This window comes from Spermophilus citellus, assembly GCF_964194105.1.
Source record: "Spermophilus citellus genome assembly, chromosome: 16".
Classification (NCBI taxonomy): domain Eukaryota; kingdom Metazoa; phylum Chordata; class Mammalia; order Rodentia; family Sciuridae; genus Spermophilus; species Spermophilus citellus.
This window is the reverse complement of record NC_138196.1, coordinates 74010830-74031811: the sequence shown is the minus strand read 5'-3', so window position 1 is coordinate 74031811 and position 20982 is coordinate 74010830. Positions and strand designations below refer to the sequence as shown.

The following is a 20982-nucleotide window of genomic DNA, read 5'->3' as shown; positions in this document are numbered from 1 at the left end:
CTGGCATGCGTGTGGCCCAGGTTCGATCCTCAGCACCACATACAAAGATGTTGTGTCCGCCGAAAACTAAAAAATAAATATTAAAAATTCTCTTTCTCTCTCTCTCTCTCTTAAAAAACAAAAACAAAACAACAACAAAAAAAAACTAAATGACAGGACAGTAGTTACCCTGAAGTATGCAGGGGGCAAGGTATGAGTATTTGTTGAGAGGGCATCAGGTGGACTCTTGGGGCACTGACAATATTGATTTGATCTGGGAGCTGGTTATAAAAGAATGTTCACTTTGTAAAAATTCATCAAACAGAATACTTTTTTTTCTTTGTATCTGCCTCTAGGTATACCGTATATCAAAAAGAAGTTAAAAAATAACACAGATGAGTCACTTATACAGAGGAGACATCATTAGAAATCCTTAGAAATGATGCACTAGGAGAAGCCCACTTGGTGAAGAACTGAAGCCCCAGACAACAGCCAGAAATGAACCCAGGCCCTCAGTCTAACCAAGCCTGCAAGGAACTGAGACCTGGAACAGCACAGGCACTTGAAAGCAGAAGTTCCAATCCCAGTCAGACCTTGAAACTGACTGCAGCCTACAGCTAGACTGTAAATGAGACCCCAACCAGAACCATCTAGTTAAGCTACTCCCAAACAAACAAACAAACAAACGCAATTTCAAAACACTATCTTCCTTACACATATTGAAGTGAAGAGTAGCCTCAGTAGCTGTACCTACAGAGAGACATTAGCTTACTGATTTAAATTGGCAATTTTCCCTCCTTGAAGAGCTATGGTACAATGTTATTTTCAAAATTCAACCAAGAAGTAAGAAATACAGCTGGTGATATGACCATAAGTTTCTGCATCAAATGGAAGCTAATTTTTCTGTAAGACACAGGACAGAAATCTTCTCAATGCTTCTTTCTATTACCTCCATCTAAATTGGAGATTATTTCACCACAGTAAAATATGTTGTGTTTTACTGAATAAGTATTTATTTGAATGGTACACACGTATACATACATCCTTTAATTTTTCTGAGTGTTCTCACAAAAGGAAATAAAAAGTCAAAGAGTTATCAAGTTACATAAATACTCTATAGATATATTAGCCCAGCATGATGGCAAGCACCTGTAATCCCAGACTTCAGGAGGCTGTGGCAGGAGGACAGCTTGAGCCTAGGAGTTTGAGATGGTCTGTATGGACAACACAGCAAGACCAGTCTCAAAAAATAAAATATGGACATATTATTTGTGAAAAAATCCACAAAAGAGATAGATGGGGTGGGGCTGGGTAGGGGGATGGAGCTATCCCTGTATTACTCCTGTACTTCCATTTGTGCTTCTGAAGCCTGTCCAAAGAGCGTCAGAACATGACACCTTAGCTTCTGGCTCCAGGGCCTTCCTTATCCTGCATCCCCTGCAGAGCTAAGGGCCTTGCACACAATTAAACATTCCCACATTGTTTTAGTTTGCTTAAAAAGTTACAAAAGTTACTATTTGTTTTTTTTTTTTCCTTCCATTTAAAACTCTCAAAAGTTGTACAGGACTCCCTTCTCAAAATGGACTACCCATTGTGCCCATTATTTTCTTGCAGGTTTTTTAAATACTGAAATGACAACTATCACTTTTTCTATAATATGGCTAAAAATTTTCACTATGTTAAATTTTAACCTATCACTTGTAATGATTTTTCATAGCTCCCTAGAGTTACACTGACAGTCAATATTTAATTACTGCACCTGAAGTTTAAAACAAATTATGACTACTTTGAAAACAATTTTTTGATATTACATAGTTATAATGAAGAGCCCAGTAAATTACAACTCTGTGTAAGGCTCAGCATAATAATATAATACATCCATCAAGACCCCAGAATTATTCATGCTATTATTTTTATTGTATAATTAATATATTTACATATTAACATATTTAATAAATATTCTTCCTGTCAAGGTTCTGAACATCAACTAATACCATTAATACATGATCCTTCTTCTTAATCTTTGTCATTTCCACTTTACTCAGTTGTCATCTCTTTGCAATAACCAGTAAGCAAAGGAAGACAGTGAATCCTCATTATTTTCATTATCTTTAAATATTTTTTAGAAAATGGAATGAGGGGTAACCAAAGATAATTACATCCGAATGAGTCTGATATTTCCCTCTAGGCAATGCTTGTAACCACAGCCAATGAGGTAAGTAAATAAGTTCATTTAAGACCAAGGATAAGAAAACCATTACATCAAAGAGCTGCTTCAGGGTACTATCCTAAAGACACTTGACTATGACAGCAACAGAGCTAAAAGACAAACTAAATATTATAATTTTTCCATTACTAAAGTTTTACAGCACTTAAAATCTTTCATAAAACACAACCTTAGAGGAGAGATAACTAAGACTTCAGACTGAGAGGACTTGACAATCATAAAATGCTCAGCATGGAGTTAAAAAAAAATGGCTCACCCTGGTGGTTCAGAAAAGTACTAGATATATAATGACTCAACTATTTAGTTATACATGTGGAGCTTTCAAATAATCTTCATCTTAAGATTAATAAACTATAATAAACTTCTTTATTAAACTTCATGCTCAAACAGCATTTTGAGGAAAGTATTCCCTCTTCAATGCACTACAGACTGGTTTTTATTTACTAAATTCACTGAAAGGAGAGTGTATCTTTTCTCATGGAAAGGTTTCCTGTTACAATAAAACACCACTTTAAAGTCTGTGAGTGCCCAATACTAACTTGGTGGTCTAACAAAAAAAAGCCACATACCCCATTCTCTCCAGAAAGAAAAAAATCACAAACTTATCCCATTGGCATAGACACCACTTACCACTCAACTGAGTTCTTAAAAGTAAATGAAGAATAAAAACAAATCACTGACAGCATGCTTCCCTGTTTTGAAAAGCTAATTCTTACTTTGGTAGATTTATTTTTAGGTGGATTAGAGAAAAACAACTCCTTACTAAAAACAACAAACCCTCCTTTGAGCAAAAAACGCTATGAAAATTGCTCTGATACATCTTGACTTTCTAACAATTAGGAATGACAACTGTTTTGCTCCAGAAATGTGGGAGAGCTCACACGAAGGGATCCTTCTTTATAGTAAACAAGACAGATGTATATCTATAAAAGTATGGGCTTCTTCCTCTGCAGGCCAAAGCATCCTTTAAAAAGGCTATCTATTCAAATCATGCTCTGGAATGAGTTCATGGACACTAATTTTTTACCCCCTAGTATATAAAAGACCACTGGACCCAAAGTGCTCTTTACTGTAAGCAAATCTCACATCAGTCCTGTGTATTGAGTCTGTTCCTCTAAGTGCCAGAAGTAATTTCTGCCTACTTGTTTAAAATGCAAGGATTTTTTTTTTTAATCACATAAACTGCTTCATGCTTAGCAGTAGCTGCAATAAAAACTCAAGGCACCATACTACTATTATTATTATCATTTTGTACAAATCTTATTGCTGTTTTCGATGGTGCTGGCCATGATGCTGGCTTCAAAACACAAATCTTGTGGTCTTCATTTGTGGTTGTTTCTTCATATAATCCTGCCCTGATAACTTGTCCCTCACATTCCAAAGATCTGCTCTACATCCTCGCCTGCAAAATGAGTCTTTTATTTAGTCTCTTCCAAAGAAACGAAAAGAAGTCATGCCACTGACGCTTTTGTAGATATACCAGGAATAAGATCATTCTTTTTATTTGAGGAATGATACCATAGAGTATGCAAAATAAAGGCGACATTGCTCTGTAATCTTTACTTCCTACAACTCAAAACTTGTGGGATTGGTTACTTAGAAAATCGGAAGGTTCCCAATGGATTTGCATCAATAACTGTCATAAAAATATCAGATCTAAGGCACAGGGAGGAAAAACTTTACCTAGTTTGCCAGAAATACCCTGCGCTCCTCCAGCTACTACTGGGTTTTGTGTGGGCTGTCCTTTTTTCGGGCCTGTGTTGTGTCTTTGAGGAAAAGTGGCCTGGCCCAGAAGCACGCGTGGGGCCGCTCCGGGGCCGGATCAAGACCCTCGCGAACACCGTCTGCACCCAACCCTGCAGCTCTCGTTTCAGACACACCCCCCTCCACCCGGCGTTTCACAGGAGGTGTGGGCGCTCAACTCCTTCACTGTGGACAGGGGGACGCGAGGGGAGGCGGGCCGAGGCCTGAGCTCCCATTTTGGAGGACCGGGAGCTCGGCCCTCTGGGACGTGCGATCCGGAGTGAGGGAGCGGAGGGCGCATCCGGGGAGGGGGCAGGAGGCCGGATGGGGGTCTATCGCATTCGAGGCCGTGAGGAGGAAGGCGGCGGGAAAGACTCAGCGGAGCGAGGGTCACCGGAGTGAGGATCCTTTTTTGTTAGCGCGGCGTGACGGCGGCGTGACGGGGCAGCCCCCCTCAGGACATCCAGCAAGGGGTCGCCCTCCCCTCCCCGCTGGGGGACCCTGAGGACTCCGCGGAGGCCTCTGGCCGGCTGGGAGGCAGCGACCGCCCGACGCCGGGGCTGTGCGCGCCGGGCACCGATCCTGCCCCTCCAGCGCCTAGCGCGAGGCGTGGGACCGGGTGGGAGGGGATGGAGGAGGCCCCCGGCCCGGGAGGCGGGAAAGGCCCCGAAGCTGCGGGACGGGCGGCGGCTCGGCAGCCCCGAGTGGCGGCAGCGCGGCCTGGCGAGCCCCGAGCCGGCTCGAGCCCCGGGGGCCGCGTGCGCCCCCCACTCCACTCCCCGCTCTCCGCGGCCGCCCCCTCCCCCCGCGGCTCCTCTCACCTGCACATGATCCGCCATTTTGCTCCATTCATGCTCCTCTCCGGCCCCCCCTCCCCCCCAGCGCGCACCTCGGCCGGGGCCGCTGCCGCCGCCGCCGCCGTCGCCGCTGCGCCTGCGCGCTGGGGGCTCGTCGCGCTACGCTCCCGGCGTAGCGCCGCTCGGCTGCGCAGGCCCCGGCGGGTCGGCGGCGGTTGGAGAATGCGCAGCGCGGCTGGGACGGCGTAAAGGCGCGGGCAACGTCAGCGGCCCCGAGACGCCGGGTGGGAGGAAGGAGCGGGCCCGAGGAGCGCGAGGGAGGGGAGCTGGGGGAACAAAGCTTTGTTTACATGGGTTTTAAAGGGGCCGCGCTCGTTCCGGCGGGCGGGCGGGCGGGCGCTGGCGTAGGAGGTGGCGCAGCCTTTTGCTTCTGTGCACGGTGAGGGCTCCCGGATGGGGACCGGGGTCGTCCCCACCTGGAACCCCTGCTCCCTGGGTATTCCCCTCTGTCCACGTGTCTTTCCCCTTGACTTGCCCCTGGGACGACACCGCCACCATCACCACCACTGCCAACAGCAACAGCAACCCGGCAGCGCACCTACTGTAAACCCCCCGGGGGGCTTCGGTGGTGCGCGGGGCCGACGCATCCCCACATACCTGCACTGTTCATTATTCTCCAATACACTGTTTTCAGCAGTTGGATTTATGTTTGTAGTTTTCTAGTTTTCTGTTCGGGGCCATTGCCCTCTGATCAGATTTTACCAGCGACCTAGTAGTGATTTCCTTGTTTTCATTTCTGTCGTTTTTGCCTGCATAAGCAGTCATGGAAATAGCTTCCAAATAGTGGTGATGATCAAAACACACAGAAGGCACTGTCTTAATCTCCTGAAACCGATTGCTATCTTTACCAGTACTCTAGGCTACCTCCTCAAAGGGGTAAAATGCTGGGAGGGGTGCTGCTGGTGGTCATTAGGACCCCTGGGCTCAGGTTGGTAGGACAGCTAATTCCAATTCCTGCTTTTGCCATTATGAGTTACCTGTGTTAGATAAGCAAGTTCTTCTTTAACACTGGATTCTACTCTAGTTTCTATTCAATGCCCCTACTTTAGATCCCCCCTCGCCCCCACATTCGATCTTAAGTAGATTTCCAGAGCATTGGTTATTTAAAGTCTGTGTATTTACTGGGTGCTACCATGTATAATCCAAATGATGGTGGTAGTAAATTACACACCTTTTATGTTCGTATATAGTGGTATGGTGCTCTTGATTCTCCTAGTGTGTCTTCCTGATTCACAAAGGTAGGACGTGTAAAAACTACATTACCCAGACTTCTTTGTAGCAAAGATTCTGTATGCAAGATTGGCTCATCAGAAAAGATTTAGGAGGCATAAATGAGGCAGAGCTTTAGACTCATTTCTGGGGAGCCCAATGCGCCTAACATCTCTTGGTTTCTATACTTGTGTATTCCAGGCCCCTCCCCCTTAAGCACTATGAGTGTAAAGAAGCAGGGATGGTGGAGGGTCAGGGGCCTCCTAGCCTTGAGTTACACTAAGGTGGTATATTCTTGGAATTCTTATTTCAGTGATCATCTTTGGATTCCCTCCTTGACTGATTGGGGAGAGGTTACAGCTTCCTGGCTCAGATTGTGTCTTTCCCCTAATTGCTCCCCACCCATACAGTTATTTTTCTCTTTCTCTTCCCTTTATCAAAATGGTACCGCCATCCATCAGCCAATTGCTCAAAATAAGCACCCAGGAGTTATCTTAGTTTCTTTCTCATTAGTACCCCATATCCAAATCCACCTGCAATTCTTGCTGAGTCTTTACCTAATTTATGCCCCAATCTGGCCACTTCTCTATCTCTACTTACTGCTAATACCCTGGTCCTAGCCACCATTTCTCTTAGCTCAGATATTAGATTTATAACTAGATTTTGTACTTTCTGTCTTCCTCCTTGATAATTCATTTTTTTTATACAGCTGCCGAATTAAAATTATAACAGATAATTTACACCATTACTTACAGACCCTCAGTGGCTTCCCATTGAATTTAGAATCCAAATCCTTGCTGTGGCCCAAAAAGCCACATGATATGAATTCACCTCTTCAGTGTCTCTGCTTGCTCATAATACTCTGATCATTCTGGCCTTCTTATAGCTGCAATTCTGTTCTATTATAGTCCTTTACTCAGAAAATTTCAAGAACTGGGTGCTTTTAGTACACTATTTCCCCCTTATCTACAGGAGATACATTTCAAGATCCCCAATGGGTGCCTGAAACTGCAGATAGTACCAAACCCTATGAATGCTATATCTTTCCTATATACATCTATGCTAAAGTCATTTACAAAGTAGGCACATTAATTGATTACCAACAATAGGTGATATAGAGCAATATAAGTTACTTAAGTTACTTAATTGTTTGTTTTGGGTATTTTCTATTTAATATTTTTGGACTGTGATTTTTGAAATTGTAGATAAGGAAGGACCTCTGTGATAGGACAAATAACGTACTTAATGGAGAAAGGATAGTCTAGGAATGAAACTTGGAGACTGGTATTGTCCTCCTCCTCCCCTCAGCCAGGATCCACTGGGCATGGGGGAGGCAGGGATGAGATCTTTCAGAATCTCTGCTCATTTATTTCTTTGTCCAGTCCTTCATCCTTTCCAGCCCCCTGTCATCTCTCTTGCTTACTTTATACCTGTGCTCCTGTTGTATGCCCAGAGCTGCCTCTTACGTAGTTGCTCCCACCTGTAACATCATTTGAGGTTACTAACCCCCAAGCTTGTACAAATAGTCAGATATAGTTTCTCCTGTTCCTTCCTCTGTTGCCCCCAAAGGAAAGTTTACAGACTCCTTTGTGTTAAATATTTGGTTGCTAATCTCTGTAGGATAGTAACAAAAAGTTGCAAAGTTCTTGAAGCTCTTGTCTCTCTTCACTCCAGCTGAGAAAAAACATTGTGAAGGAAAGGGTCTTAGTGGCCTATAATTGAGGGGTGCCTCTATTATAGACCCTCCCTTTCCAGTGAAAGCAGAAGCCAGGTGCCACCCCAAACACACCTGTGCCTCAATATAGACCCTTGGGATCCTTTGATCTGTGATACTTTTTTCTTCCCTTCGGTAGTGCCTGGGGTACTAAAGGTTGTCTAATTCTTTTCATCTCTTCTGTGCCTGGGAGGGGAGGTGTCAGCCCCTGTTCATAGAGGCTAGGCAGAAGCTACTGGGGTAAGTGCGTAGGTGAAGTTGAACTTGACAGACAACAGGTGTGTTGCTCTTAGTACAGTCCTGTTACTTTCTTCAGAGTGAGGCTGGAGAAGGAGGATTTCTCCAGCTTCCATAGGCCTGGGATGGGATGGGGATGCCTGGATTACCTGGGGCTGAGGCCTCCAGGTTTAAACAGTTTCCAAGGAATCTGATAAACTTGGGCGCCCCCCTGTGGTTCTGAGTGAAATGTGTCCCACTTACCTCTGGGGAAGGAGAGCAGTGTGATGGGAGGAACATCCTCTACAGCCTTGCTGCCTTATGGCCTGGCCCACCCACCAGGAGTGTCAATATCTCGGAACTGGGAACTGACTTCAGACTTGCTTTATCACCCTTTGCACTTTTAGCAAGATTTGCACACTAAAGTCTGAAGGGCATTCTCTGGCAGACCCTAAAATATGACCCTAAATCCTCTTACTCCACTAACTTCAAGGCAGGGCTGACTCTCCTTAGGTATTCTAGAGACACAATAGGCCACATCCTAAATGTGTACTCCTAGCCACTTCAAAAGTGTATGCTTTATCCAGGACAACATTAATGGTTCTCCTTTGGGCTTTAGATCAACCTTTTCAAACCCTGGGCTGAGGGCAGGGAGATGGAATGGCCCAGCCCCCAGAGCCAGCCCATTCACCTCTGTAAGCTGTTTTGATCACATGGTATGTACGACAGAAGGCCTGAGTTATGCACCGCTCTCCTCACCAGGGCACCTGAACCCCTGTGGTAGAGGAAATGGATGCAGTTATATAAGCACCTTTATGGGATTGACCCCATGAGCATTTGTCTAATTCACAGTTTCCCCCAACAGTTTTGCACTGTGCCTCCATCCAGATTGCTTCTTCAAGCCATCTGGTTCTAAGGTGAATTTCTTGTGGAGCTTGGCTTTCCCCAAAGCCATGTATCTTCTTTCATGGAGTCTGGATTCCACTTTGGGGCCTGGCAAAATAGCGCATTAGAGATCTGTAGCCCTGGGCTTGACTTCCTCCCCCAACCCCCAGCCCCAGCCCCAGCCTTAGCTGAGTTCGTGCCTGCCCTGCCTTTGTCAAGGGACACTGGCTGGCTGGTGAAAGAGTGTACTTGGAAGCTTTGGAAAGTATGAAGCTACTGGAATTTAAGTTTCAGATGAAACCCAAGTATCTTTCTGATGCTCACTAGGGCTAGCAAGAAGGTGAAATCTAGTGGTTGAGATGTATCTGGGGAATAAGTCTCTTCTCCAGAGGGGAAGTTGATATTTCTGGAATCTTCACAGGGGGAGTGTGGTATTGTTGGCAGTAGGGAATGCTCCCATGTAGAAGAACAGGTGCATTGGTGTGTTTATAAAAGTGTTGTCCGACTAAGGTGCAGTTTGGGGCAGTCAAGTCTAAGTGTGGAATGCAGTGTGTGATTCAGCTATCTGAGTCCAGAGACCTTGGGTTCTGGTTTGGTGGCCTTGAAGGAGTCTCTCAGACCTTTCCAAGTCTGTTTCCTCCCTTTTCAATTAGGAGGTTGTGATGGTTGATTCCTCAGGTCTCCTCCTGCTCGGTCATGCTCAGCACCCAGCCTGAGTCCGGGTCTTCTGCTCCTGTTTTTACTGTGATTTTCTTTCTGGGTCTCTATTCCTGTGGGTCAGCCACTCCCCATGCTAGTTTCCTTACCTGACTTGTTGCTCACTGAGGAGCTGAAATTTAGCTTTTTGGAAATTGTGTGTTACTGGAAATGCAGGAAGCTTGAGCATGAAACTCTCTCATCAGAAGAAAAAAAAAAAAAGAAGAAAACCACATACGGAGCAAGAAACCGCAGGGCCTATCAGCTCGTCGTCATCGCGCAGACTAGAATAGTGCAGAAAGCTCTAGGCAGAGAGGAAATGAACTTGAGAGAAGGGGGAACACAGGCCAAGAAGAGAGAGGAGCGAGGGCGGGAGCCCTGGCGGCGATGGTCAGGATGGAAGAGGTGGCGGTAAAGCAGGGCTTCCTGCACCTTCAGCAGCAACAGACTTTTGGCAAGGTGGGCACCAGGCTGGGCCAGGGCGAGGCAGAGTAGGAGCTGCTAGAAATTCTGGGGGTGGGAGGAGTTCAGTGTCTCCAAACGCCTGTGGAACCTCGCTGTCCACCAGGACAGATGAGAGCTCCGCCCCGGGAGGGTTCCTTTCTCACCTGACTTGTCTTCCAAACCAGGCCTCAAATCAGTCCCCAAACTGTGCTCTTTGCTGAGGGTTATAGGTTGGGGGTGGGGAGGAAGGAGGGTGATGACTTAATCTCTCTCGTTCTGTTGAACTTCTTGTGGGGAAAACTTGTGGGGGACAATTGAGGATGACAGTGGAGCTTCCTTCCCCCCTTTTTACCCAGGTGGGGTGTGTGTGGCTAGCATTAAGCTTGGGCTGGGACCTCTGGGACCTGGGGCTCCAGTTTGTTCAATGTCCTCCTTCTCCCTGGCCTCCTGAATGAGGAAGTCCTCTTTCCTCACTGACCCCCACCCAGGCACTTCTCTCTCTCTCTCTCTCTCTCTCATGGCTGGTCACACTGTCAAGTGGTGAGGCAGAAAGGTTCAGGAGGGAGGAGGGACGTTCCTGAGCCAGGCCCTTCCTCAGGACTTCCCACAGGATGAGGACGCTATGGTCTGGGCCCTCACTGCTCGCCCTCCTACTCTGTCCAGACTCGGGCTCTTCTTCCTTCCATCAGCCCCTGCAGGGTTGGCCTGCCACCTGCCTTCCTGCAGTCTGAAGCCATGGGGCTCATTCCCATGCTCCTGGATGCCCTCGGCCATCCCTGCTCACCACCTTGCAGGCCTAAAAGTCTTGGTTGCTGGAGGCTGATCTCCAGCGTTCTACCCTGTGGGCCCTTTTGCCTTGTGTGCTTCCTCTGATCTCTTGGGAATGTTCCCTCTCCCTGTCTCTGCATTGCTGCTGCAGTCCCTCTCCTGTGGTTCCTCTTCCCCCTTTGATCACCACCTCTCCTTCTCCAACTCCTTTGGTTCTCCGCCTCCCACACCTGGGTTCAGAAGTGGCGCCGGTTTGGAGCTGTGCTGTATGGAGAGTCAGGCTGCGCCCTGGCACGGCTAGAGCTCCAGGAGGGCCCAGAGAAGCCTCGTCGGGGAGAGGCCAGCCGGAGGGTCATCCGCCTCAGTGACTGCCTGCGGGTGGCTGAGGCAGGCGGGGAGGCCAGCAGCCCTCGGGACACCAGTGCCTTCATTCTGGAGACCAAGGAGCGTCTGTACCTGCTGGCAGCCCCTACCGCTGAGCGTGGTGACTGGATGCAGGCCATCTGTCTCTTGGCCTTCCCCGTGAGTCATTTGGGGGTGCAGAAAGGGCTACAAGCATAGAGGAGCATTAGATACTTCCTGTGGGAAGGTGGTAGAAGCGCCAAGGTCAGAATGCTGGGGCACTTCCTTAAGGGTGGATCCCAATCCAGAGGGTGGAGAGGGCTAGCAGACTGGGCATGCCCTGAAAGAAACCCTGGGCCGAAGAGGGCCTTGGGATGGTGTTGGTTGTAAGACCTGAAACTTCTCCCCAGGGGCGGAGGAAGGAGCCCTCAGGGCTGGAGGGGAAGAGTGGCAGGCCCTGCATGGAGGAGAATGAACTGTACGGCAGCCCGACCTCAGGTGAGGGATGGGCTGCAGGGTGGGCTCCCGGGGCGTGGTTGGGAAGAGGTGTAGCCGATGGTGGCCAACTCTTCCTGCCTGTGGTTGCCCTGCACCCAGCTGGCCCCGTTATCATGCTGACTTCCGGTGTGGCCTGAGGTGGGGGAGCCCGGGGCGCCTCACCACAGCTTGCCTGGCCCCTGATGGTGGGAAAGGGCAAGCTGGAGGCCCAGGTCAGGATACTTGCTGGGACCTTAGCAATTGTCTGAAAAAAAGAATGGCTTTGTTTCAGGCTTGGCTGTGCAAGGTGTCCTGGGACCAGGAGCTCCTTGGTGACCAGGCAGGCCTGCTCTGCTCACTGTCTCTGTGCCCAGGGTCTGGGGTGGAGTGAGCTGGTGGACACTGAGGGAGCTGGTGGGCTGCCTTCCATCTAAGCTCTGCCCGTGGGAAGCACATGGGAGGGTGTGTGCCTGCTTCACCAGCAGCTGTGACAGCGCAGACTTGGGGGGCTGCTGGTTCCGGGTGAGAGATGGTGGAGAAGCCCAGGCTGTGGCTCTGGCAACAGTGGCAGGAAGGATGTGGGCCCAAGGTTGGGTGAGGTCTGAGGGCATGAGGCCTTCTGTGGTAGGGAGTGGGGGGACCTGGTATTTGTGTGAGGGGAGGTCCCCTGGCACCCAGCAGCCAGCTTTCAAGATCGGGGCTGGGATCGCAAGCACGTGGATGTAGTTTTTAGAGACCTCCGGCACATCCCCTTAGACCCGGGCATCGTGGGCTGCCAGCTGTTTCCCTTAGCTGCCTTCTTTCTCCTCCCCTCTTCAGGGGTCTCCCTCAAGGAATTTGCTGTTACCGTGAGACCCACAGAAGCCAGTGAGCGGTGCCGGCTCCGAGGACCTTACATGCTCCGGTTGGGGGTGAGTGCTCTGGAGCTGTGGAGTGGCCCTGATCCAGGCACCCAGCTGTACGACTGGCCCTACAGGTTCCTGCGACGCTTTGGGCGGGACAAGGTGAGTGAGGGACTGCACTGGGGCAGGTTGAGAGGATGAGCCAGGAAAGAAGGAAGGTGATCAGAGGCGCATTAGTGCAAGAGAAAATGGAGAAGGGAGGAGGAAGGAAGGCAGGCAGCAAGGTCCACAGGAGAGAATCAGCAGAGGTGGCCGAGGAGGGACGAGGGAGGCCATGGGGAGGGACCAGGCGAGGGGAGAGGGGGCGGCAGGCAAGGGCGCAGAGTGCTCCTGCATCTCCAGGAGGACTGCAACCCAGCTGCGTGCTCAGCTCAGCGGAGGGAGGCAGAGGGTGGGAGAGAGGATGGGGGGCGTTTGGCTTATGAGGAAGAAACTGAGGGAAGAGGAGCAAGGAGCTCAGGGAGAGGGCTCTGGCCGTTCCTGGCGGACGGAAGCTGGGGGCACAGGGTCTGTATTGGGGTGGGGGGAGTCCAGGAAAGCAACAGTGCCTTTTTCCTGGCTGCAGACCACCTTTTCCTTTGAGGCGGGTCGGCGCTGTGTCTCTGGAGAGGGCAACTTTGAGTTTGAAACCCGGCAAGGCAACGAGATCTTCTTGGCCCTGGAAGAGGCCATTGCTGCCCAGAAGGATGCTGCCCCTCCTGGGCCCCCACCCCCACCAGCCACAGTGTCCACAGTGCCCACTGTGCTGCCCCGGCCGGAGAGCCCCTACTCCCGGCCCCACGACTCACTGCCACCACCTTCACCCAGCACGCTGGTGCCTGCCGCGCGCTCTGAGGGGGAATATGCTCTGCCCTTTGATGCAGTAGCCCGTAACCTCAACCTGGGGAAGAGCTTCAGGGCCATGTTGGCAGGCCCTCCCTTGCTCCTGGCTGACCCTCTGTACGAGGAGCCCTCAGCCCCTCCACCTGACCACATATATGATGAGCCTGAGGGCATGGCCTCCCTGTCTCTGTATGACAGTCCGCAGGAGCCCCAGGGTGAGGGGTGGAGAAGGAAGGCCACCGTGGAAAGGGGCCCCAGCATCCTGCAGCAGGACTTGTCTGTCTCTGGCTGGCCACAGGAAACTGAGTATGACAATGTTGTGCTGAAGAAAAGCCCAAAGTGATGCGGATGCCAAGATGGTGCGGATGCCTCGAAGTACATGGGGGGTGGTGGCTGGAGACTGTGGAGGAGGAAGCCTGTCTCCCCTTCCAGGTTGGCCACTGCGTGGAGCATCTCTGTGGGCTCCTTCTGCAGACCCAGGCCTGGCTGGCCCTGTTTGGCCTGAGGGATTCTCCCTCCCAGGGTGCACTGAGTCACCAGCCCTGAGCAGGCAGAGTGTCCTAGAGAGACCCACCCTCCTCCCACTGCTTTCCACTTCCTCTTTTCTTTCTTTGACCCTAAAAGGAACCTGGGGGCATTTAGGACAGAGGAGAAAAGGATGTCCACAGTCTCCTGGACTCCCCCCACCCCATGGTTCCTTGGCTTGTGCTGGCCTCCTGCTTGCTGAGGTCCCTCCCTGGGACAGCCTTAGCTCCAGGCACCCAGGAGGATGGCTGCAGCTTTCTGCAGGTTTCAGATTTCTCTGTGGCATTAAAATGTTTTTGAACTTCTTCTGTTATGACCTGAGTGCTGTGGGGGTAGGTTGAATACTCCAACTGACCACCACTGGACACCTTTTTGTCCAGCTGCAAGGTCCTCCCTAGGCCTAGACTGGGCCCCAACCATCTGTCTGTAGAATCAGAGGCCTGTGGAGGTCAGGGTATCCTCAGGAAGACCTTTGTCTTAGTCCGTTTTCTGTTGCTGTGAATGAACACCACAGACTGGGTTATTTATAAAACATTAGAGGCTTATTGGGTTTAAGGGTCTAGAGACCAGGGACTCCAGGAACATGGTGCTGGCATCTGCTTGGTATCTGTCATGGACCATCCTGCATCTTAACATGGCAGAGACATCACATGGCAAGACACAGAGCCAGCATGCCAGGGAGAGCTCAACAAAGCCACTCCCTGGACAACCCACTAATCTGTGTATGGCTGACTCCAATCCATGAGGGCTCTGCCGCATGACCCATCACCTCCCAAAGATCTCACCTCCAAACACCATTAACATAAGAATTTGGGGATTAAATTTCCAGTACATGAAATTTGAACCACACCAGTGTTCCCACAGTCTGCTCTTTGCCAGGATAGGGTCACTACAGGAAAAATGATGGGAGATGCATTGGGGGGTTGATAAAAAGCCAAACTATAAGAAAGGAAAGGGTTGGAATTTATTGAGCCTCTCACACAGTAGAAATGGGGCTCAATGGCTGCGTGGTGCTGGGCAGTTCCTTCCCTCCCCTGGGACTTGTCCTCTTGGCAACAAGAGGGGCCTGCTCATGTGGGAGCTGAGAGTCCTTCCAGTTCTAATTCTCCCTTGGGGCCCGAGTCCTCCTTGCACTCCGTTTTACCACAGGGTCTCTGTCCTTGTGGTCTCATCAAAACCTGCTTTCATGAGAAGGGATGTTTATATATTTCTGATATCAGTGCTGTGAGTCAATTATGGTCACTGTGTGTGTCACTGTGGACTACCTGACCACAAGCTGTGCATAGCCCAGAAGGGCAGAGGAGGCAGAAATGTCTGTCCTGAGAGGGGACATGAGTGCTACAAGAGGTGAAACACGGCCCTGGGCTTCAAAGGAGATTACTATTTGTTGGGGGACCAAGAAAGGCTTCATTCTTATCAAAGGCGTTTAAAGTGAACCCTTCAGGTGGGAAGGAGTTTGGTGGAGTTTAAGTGGGGTATGAGGAGAGCATTCTGGATGCAAATAAGAACATGGTTGAGACTGCAAGGGGAGGTAAGAAGTTCTGTACTTAAGAGGGAGGATACAGCAATCTGCACACCATCCCTGACTTGCCTTGGTTCGACTTAGGATTTTTGATTTCATGATGGTGTGAAATCAATATCATTCAGTAGAAACCCTGCTTTGAATTTGGATCTTTTCCCCAGCTAGCCCTATGTGGTATGATCACCTCTCTCAAGATTGGGCAGCAGCAGTGAGTCGAGCTCTTAACTCCACCATCACCTGGTAGTTAAAGTATATTATTATTTTCCCCCCGTATTTTTTTATTGATGCAGTATAATTATACATATGGATTTTGTTGTTACATATTTGTATGCGCACACGATGCAATATAACAATATAATTTGGCCAATATGAATCCTCAGCACTTCCCCCCTCCCTTCTCACCTCCCACCTTCTTGTCCCTTTCCTCTACTGAGCTCCTTTTGATTTTCATGAGATCCACCCCCACCTTTCTTTTCCTTTTTCCTCTCCAGCTTCTGCATATGAAAGAAAACATATGACCCCTTAAGTTAGTTTAGGTATATTAAATTCATTTTTGACTTATGATAGTTTCAACTTATGATAGTTTCAACTTACGACACATGGGCTTATCAGAATGGAACCCAATAACCCCAGCATAGGTGGAGCAATGCCTGTGGGTGGGAAGGCAGATTCTGATCAGGTTGCAGAGAGTTTGTACCTAATTAGAGAGGAAGGAAGAATGAATTAAGGCTTTTGAGCAGAGAGTCCCACTGGAGCTTTAGGACAATATCCTCGACCACCCCTTGGAAGGTGAACTTGGGGATGGAGGGGGCAGGTTATGGGCTGAACAGAAGAGGGAAACTCAGAAAAGACTGATTTAAAAAGCGTCAGAGATACCTCCTGTAGCTGTTGTCCTGTTGGATGTGGACCACAGGGAAGGCGGATATTAAGGGAGACTCGGGCTTTGAGAACAAGGCTCCCAAGGAGCCGAGTTAAGACAACTGGCCTGGAGAGAGGCTCTGGAACTGAGGAGGGAAGTGAATGACAGGCACATGAGTTGACATCAGCCCCTCAGGAGCATTGCCACACATGGAGACAAAACTTCCTGAAGGAATTTAAGAGAGGGATGAGCAGACTGGAGATAGTGGGTGGGGACCTTCCTGCTCATTTTGCCTGTGACCAAGGTCTGCATTCAATCCCAGCCTTAGGATTCCTGGAGGCAGGAAGGCCCAGTGCTCCTGAGGACCCTAGTCTCTGCCCTCTGTGGGTAGGGCTGGCAGCTAGGGGTCTCCGGCAATGGAAGGCATCTTTCTAATTTCTTCTGTGGCTATCCCAGCCAGGCCCAGCAGGGGGCAGTGTTAGTCTGTGGAAAAGGCCACAGGGGGCTTAGCTGTGCTGGGCTTGGTTGGGGTCTAGGACCTGAAGGAAGGACGCTGCTACCAGAAGGGTTTGGGAGCAGCTGGAGGAATCTGCCTTTTGGAGCTTGTCCCCGCAGACTCACAGTCTTCAGGAGTGTGGACCAGGAGGTGGGGGTCCTAAGCTGAACACTGCTCTTGGCCCTTCTCACTTTTGAGATCCAGGGCCTTCTGGGTCCTTCCACCCTGAGGCTGGCATGGCCTGACAAGGGGAAGTGGCAGAAGGCTCAGAAAGGTGGGGCGAAGCTGGCAGGGCAGGGAAGTGGAGCTTAGGGGGAAGTTGGGGGGAATACCGAAAGTCTTTGAGACAATTATTGAGGAAACACTGAGCAGACCCTCAGGGCCCCTCTTGGAAAACGTATCCCGTGGATAGGCCACCTGCAGAGAACTGCTGGTGCCACTTCAGCCAGCTTCAACCTTGCCATCGTCACCCACGGCCTGCCCATCATTCCTGCAGTCAAAAAGTGCCATGGAGCACCCGCCGTGGTCCAGCTCACTGGGAGCTGGGGTGTGGGTAGCTCCACAGGCCTGCCTGCCCTGTGGACACACACTGCAGGGCCCATAGCACAGATGACCACTGAACACGTCCACAAAGGGGTCCTTAGATGCATGGGGCTTGTTGCTCCTTCAAGGGAAGAGCAACAAGGGGCCAGCAAGGGACAATTCATGGGTAAGGAAACCAACCAGCCTTGAAGGCAACAGGCAAAGGAAGATCAGGTGGGAGTTCTGCCCGGAAAGTGTCTCTTGGCTCCAGGATCTGCTGCCTGGCAGCTGTTGATACCACAAGAGACTAAGCTGTAACCAGGACACTTATAAACTGGTTTTATTTGCTAAGTACACTCACGTGTTGCTTAACAATGGGGACCTATTCTGAGAAACTGATCACTAAGCATTTTATCATGTGAACTCATACCTAGATGGTATGGCCTACCACATATATGCATAAATATCAATATGGCGTAGCCTATTGCTCCTAGGTAACCAACCTGTACAGCACGTTACTATACTGAATACTGTAGGGAGTTGTAACACAACAGTATTTGTGTATCTCAATGTATATAAACACAGAAAAGGAACAGTAAGAGGACCAGGCGATGGGTATTTTTCAACTCTGCTGTATCTTATGGGGTTTGTGTGCAGCCTGTTGTTGCAGAGACCTGGTTGTGCATTGTATGACTCTATGATGCAGAGGTGGTGTCAGGGTAGGAAGAGCATCGTGACAGGCCCCCAGCACAGAGATGTGTACACAGATTCATAGACTGCTGGTGTGCGCACACAGCATACTTTATCATTCTTCTTGTTTCTTTGCTTCTCTACCTCTCTTGCCTCCCTTTGTATTTTTTCAGAGTGTGTGTGCTGTGTGTGTGTGTGTGTGTGTGTGTGTGTGTGGCCTGTGGTGGTCATTAGCCTGATCCCATGCTTGTGGTGGGGGTGGCCAGCCCCCTGGTGAACTCCCACCATGGCCCTCAGCATATATGAAGGCCCAGATTGCTTGGGCCTCTCTGTTCACACAGGCTCCTCCCTGATGGCTCTACTCAAGCTGTTGCTGCCACTACCTTTCAGCTGTGATGCTAACCAGCCTCCTGCCTCCTGCCTCCTGGGTGCTGATTCAATTAGCCAAGGTGCCCACCTCCTGCTAGCGCCATTTATAAAATCAACCAGGCCAGCTGGAGACCTCAGACAGGGCGGGGCTGGGAAGCAAAAGGAGGGGTCAGTAGCTGGGAGGAGGAGGTAGAGGAATGAGGGGACCTGGCAGGGGGTGTCTGATCCGATTAGGCATGAGGCTGGCTTCCCCCTGGCAGGTGGCTGTACATCACTGCCTGACTCTGGCCCTCATGGAGCGGAGCCCATCAATCTCTGGGCTCTGGCCAGGCTGCTCTCTTCCTTGCCTTCTCCCGCCCCAGGAACCCTCTTCGTGACACTAGCTTCTGCATCTCTGGGCTAGAGGTGGCTGATGGGGGCAAAATAGGTGTGGAGGGGAGACCATCACGTTCTGACAGATTTGTGGGGGTGCCCAAAGTCCCAAGGCTGGGGCAACTGATTCCAAGATCTGCACCCAGGTGCCGTCAGCCTTGTGTATCCAGGGGTCTGGTCGGAGGGCTGTGGGGTGTAGGTGATCCTAACCCTAACCCTCTGATGAGGCATGCCCCGGGGGAGCATTTTTGAGTCTGCACAACTTCTGTTTGCAAACTGCTTTGGGCAGCTTAGTGTCGTGGGTTGTGCACACAGGCTTAGCCTGACTCCCTGGGTTCAAATTGGATGCCTGGGTGCAGGCATCTGTTTCTGCGTGTGGAACATTGAGATGATAATCACATGCTCCTTGGAGGCTTGTGGTGAAGATGAAAGGAATGAATGAATGCAAAGCTCCTAGAATGGTGCCCAGCACACGCAGAGCTCTTCTCAACTGCTCCTCCAGATGGGTGGGGCAAGTCATCTCTATGTTATCAACAAGACCATGGCAGCCAGGAGAAGCCAAGTTCTACCTTACCTTTGCAGGGTGGACTTGGGCTCTGTGGAGGGGGGAAGGCTTGGGAAGGAGAGGTGGGATTCTGATAGGAAGAAAGGCAGAAGAGAGTTCAAAGAGAGAAAACATCAGTGGCTTTTGCTTTCAGCTGGATGGGGGCTCCACGCTGGAGAGAAGTTCACCCCTGCTCAGAGCTGTGCTCTTGTGGTTTGTTGTGCCCGGTCGTGGGAAAGCTGGGAAAGGAAGATGCTTAGCAAATTAGACGACCTTTGGCTTGAGGCCAGGCTGGAGGGCAGGTGGGCACCAGCAGAGCTCCTCTTCCATCCATGTGCTGCAGGCCCTCTCACCTGCACATCAGGGACAAGAAAGCAGCCCCTTGCTGGGCAGGAGCACCCTGCAGGCTGGAGACAGGAGCGCAGAGCCCTGGGACCAGGCTCTGCAGCTGAGCCAACAGAGGGACTCAGGGACTATTAAGAGTTTTGAGAGGAGGAAGCTGGGAAGGGGGTAGCAGAGAGGAACTCAGAGAACGTTCTGAGGGAGGTTTACCATCTCCCTCACTAGACTGCAACTGTCCAAAGGACAGGAGTCATTCTTCACCAAATTCATTGTTAAGTCCTTCAACACTTCACAGGAAGTCTGGCATGATTTCTTGGTTGAAAGAATAAGCAAAACCTACGTGGGGGTGGGGGTGCACAGATGCTTTTCAAAGTGTGTGATTTGTGGTGCCCTGGAGGTTGACCCATCTGGAAATTTCTCCCCGTCCTTGCCAAGAATGCTGCTGAATGCATCTGAGCTCCCCCATGTCTTTCCTGGAAGGACTTTTTTTTGGGGGTGCTAGAGATTGAACCCAGAATTGCTGGTCACTCTACCACTGAGTGACAATCTCAGTCGCCAGCCTCTTTTAAAAAGCAAGTGCTCTGGGGGGAAGCATTGCTAGGGTCTAACCCCTCAGAGCAAACGAGTTTCCCTGGGAGGCCCAGGAGAAGCTAAAGGTGATAATAGCCCTGAGCAGCCCCTGGATTCAAGGGCCTGTTGGTGCTGAGCCTCTGGTGCACCCTAAAATCGGCAGGCAGGCCTACAGATGGAGGGTGCACTGTCAGGCCCAGGGCACAGGCACATTTCCTTTTCTTGATGCCACCTCTCTTCCTGAGCCCCTCTCCTTCCATCACCCCAAAATCCTGCCCAGGCCAGGGTCCTCTGGAGGCCTGCAAGCTGAGAAAACCCTTACTATCGAATTCGAGAAGCAGGAGGTCTGAGCAAGAAGAGGCCTCAGCAAGCTTCCCACTTTCCATTAAAGGAACTGAGGCCAAGTTAATATTTAAATCCCTCTTAGATGTATTTAAATTTTATGAGAATTTGGGGACTGAACACAGAGGCAATTTGCCCCTGAGCTACATACACAGCCCTTTTTATTTTTTGTTTTGAGACAGGGTCTTGCTAAGTTGCTGAGGCTGGCCTTGAACTTGAGATCCTCCTGCCTCGGCCTCCAGAGTTGCTAGGTTTACAGGATTATACCACCATATCTGATGGGGAGGTAATTTTTGACCTTCTCTGTTGATAGGGGCAGGGCAAGAGGGAAGGAGACTCTGGATTCCCCCACTCTACCCCTGCAAGGGCCAGTCTCTGTACAAGGATTTCTTCCCTTCTCCAATGCCACTGTTGCAAGTCCCTGAGCAAATGCCCAAGGGTGTGCAGGAGAGGCTGGGGTTAATTAAGGGCATCTGAGATGGACGCTGTTCATTTCCTGCTGGTCACCTCCCGAGCCGTCCTGGAAGCCAGGCTATGTGGACCTATTC

The 20982-nt window shown here is 50.1% G+C and overlaps 2 protein-coding genes across 6 annotated transcripts in view; one reads left to right on the top strand and one right to left on the bottom strand.

Moving 5' to 3' along the window:
• XPO7 (exportin 7) overlaps positions 1 to 4911 on the bottom strand; it is an 83670-nt gene extending 78759 nt beyond the window's left edge. For both annotated transcript variants that reach the window (XM_081268977.1, XM_081268978.1), the window contains exon 1: positions 4771 to 4911. In XM_081268977.1, coding sequence (XP_081125103.1) covers positions 4771 to 4788 — 18 coding nt within the window. In that variant the 5' untranslated portion in view covers positions 4789 to 4911. The remainder of the gene's footprint in view (positions 1 to 4770) is intronic.
• On the top strand, positions 4169 to 14108 carry DOK2 (docking protein 2). 4 transcript variants are annotated; one of them, XM_081268981.1, is made up of 5 exons: positions 4169 to 4347; positions 10979 to 11260; positions 11491 to 11578; positions 12377 to 12561; positions 13025 to 14108. In XM_081268981.1, the coding sequence occupies exons 2-5, from the start codon at positions 11231 to 11233 to the stop codon at positions 13622 to 13624; spliced, it is 903 nt and encodes a 300-aa protein (XP_081125107.1). In that variant the 5' UTR covers positions 4169 to 4347; positions 10979 to 11230; the 3' UTR covers positions 13625 to 14108. The 4 variants fall into 4 exon arrangements, with proteins under 4 accessions (XP_081125107.1, XP_081125106.1, XP_081125108.1 ...); XM_081268980.1 differs by lacking the exon at positions 4169 to 4347 and adding an exon at positions 4929 to 5030; XM_081268982.1 differs by lacking the exon at positions 4169 to 4347 and adding an exon at positions 5146 to 5185.
• Positions 14109 to 20982: the final 6874 nt, after the last annotated feature.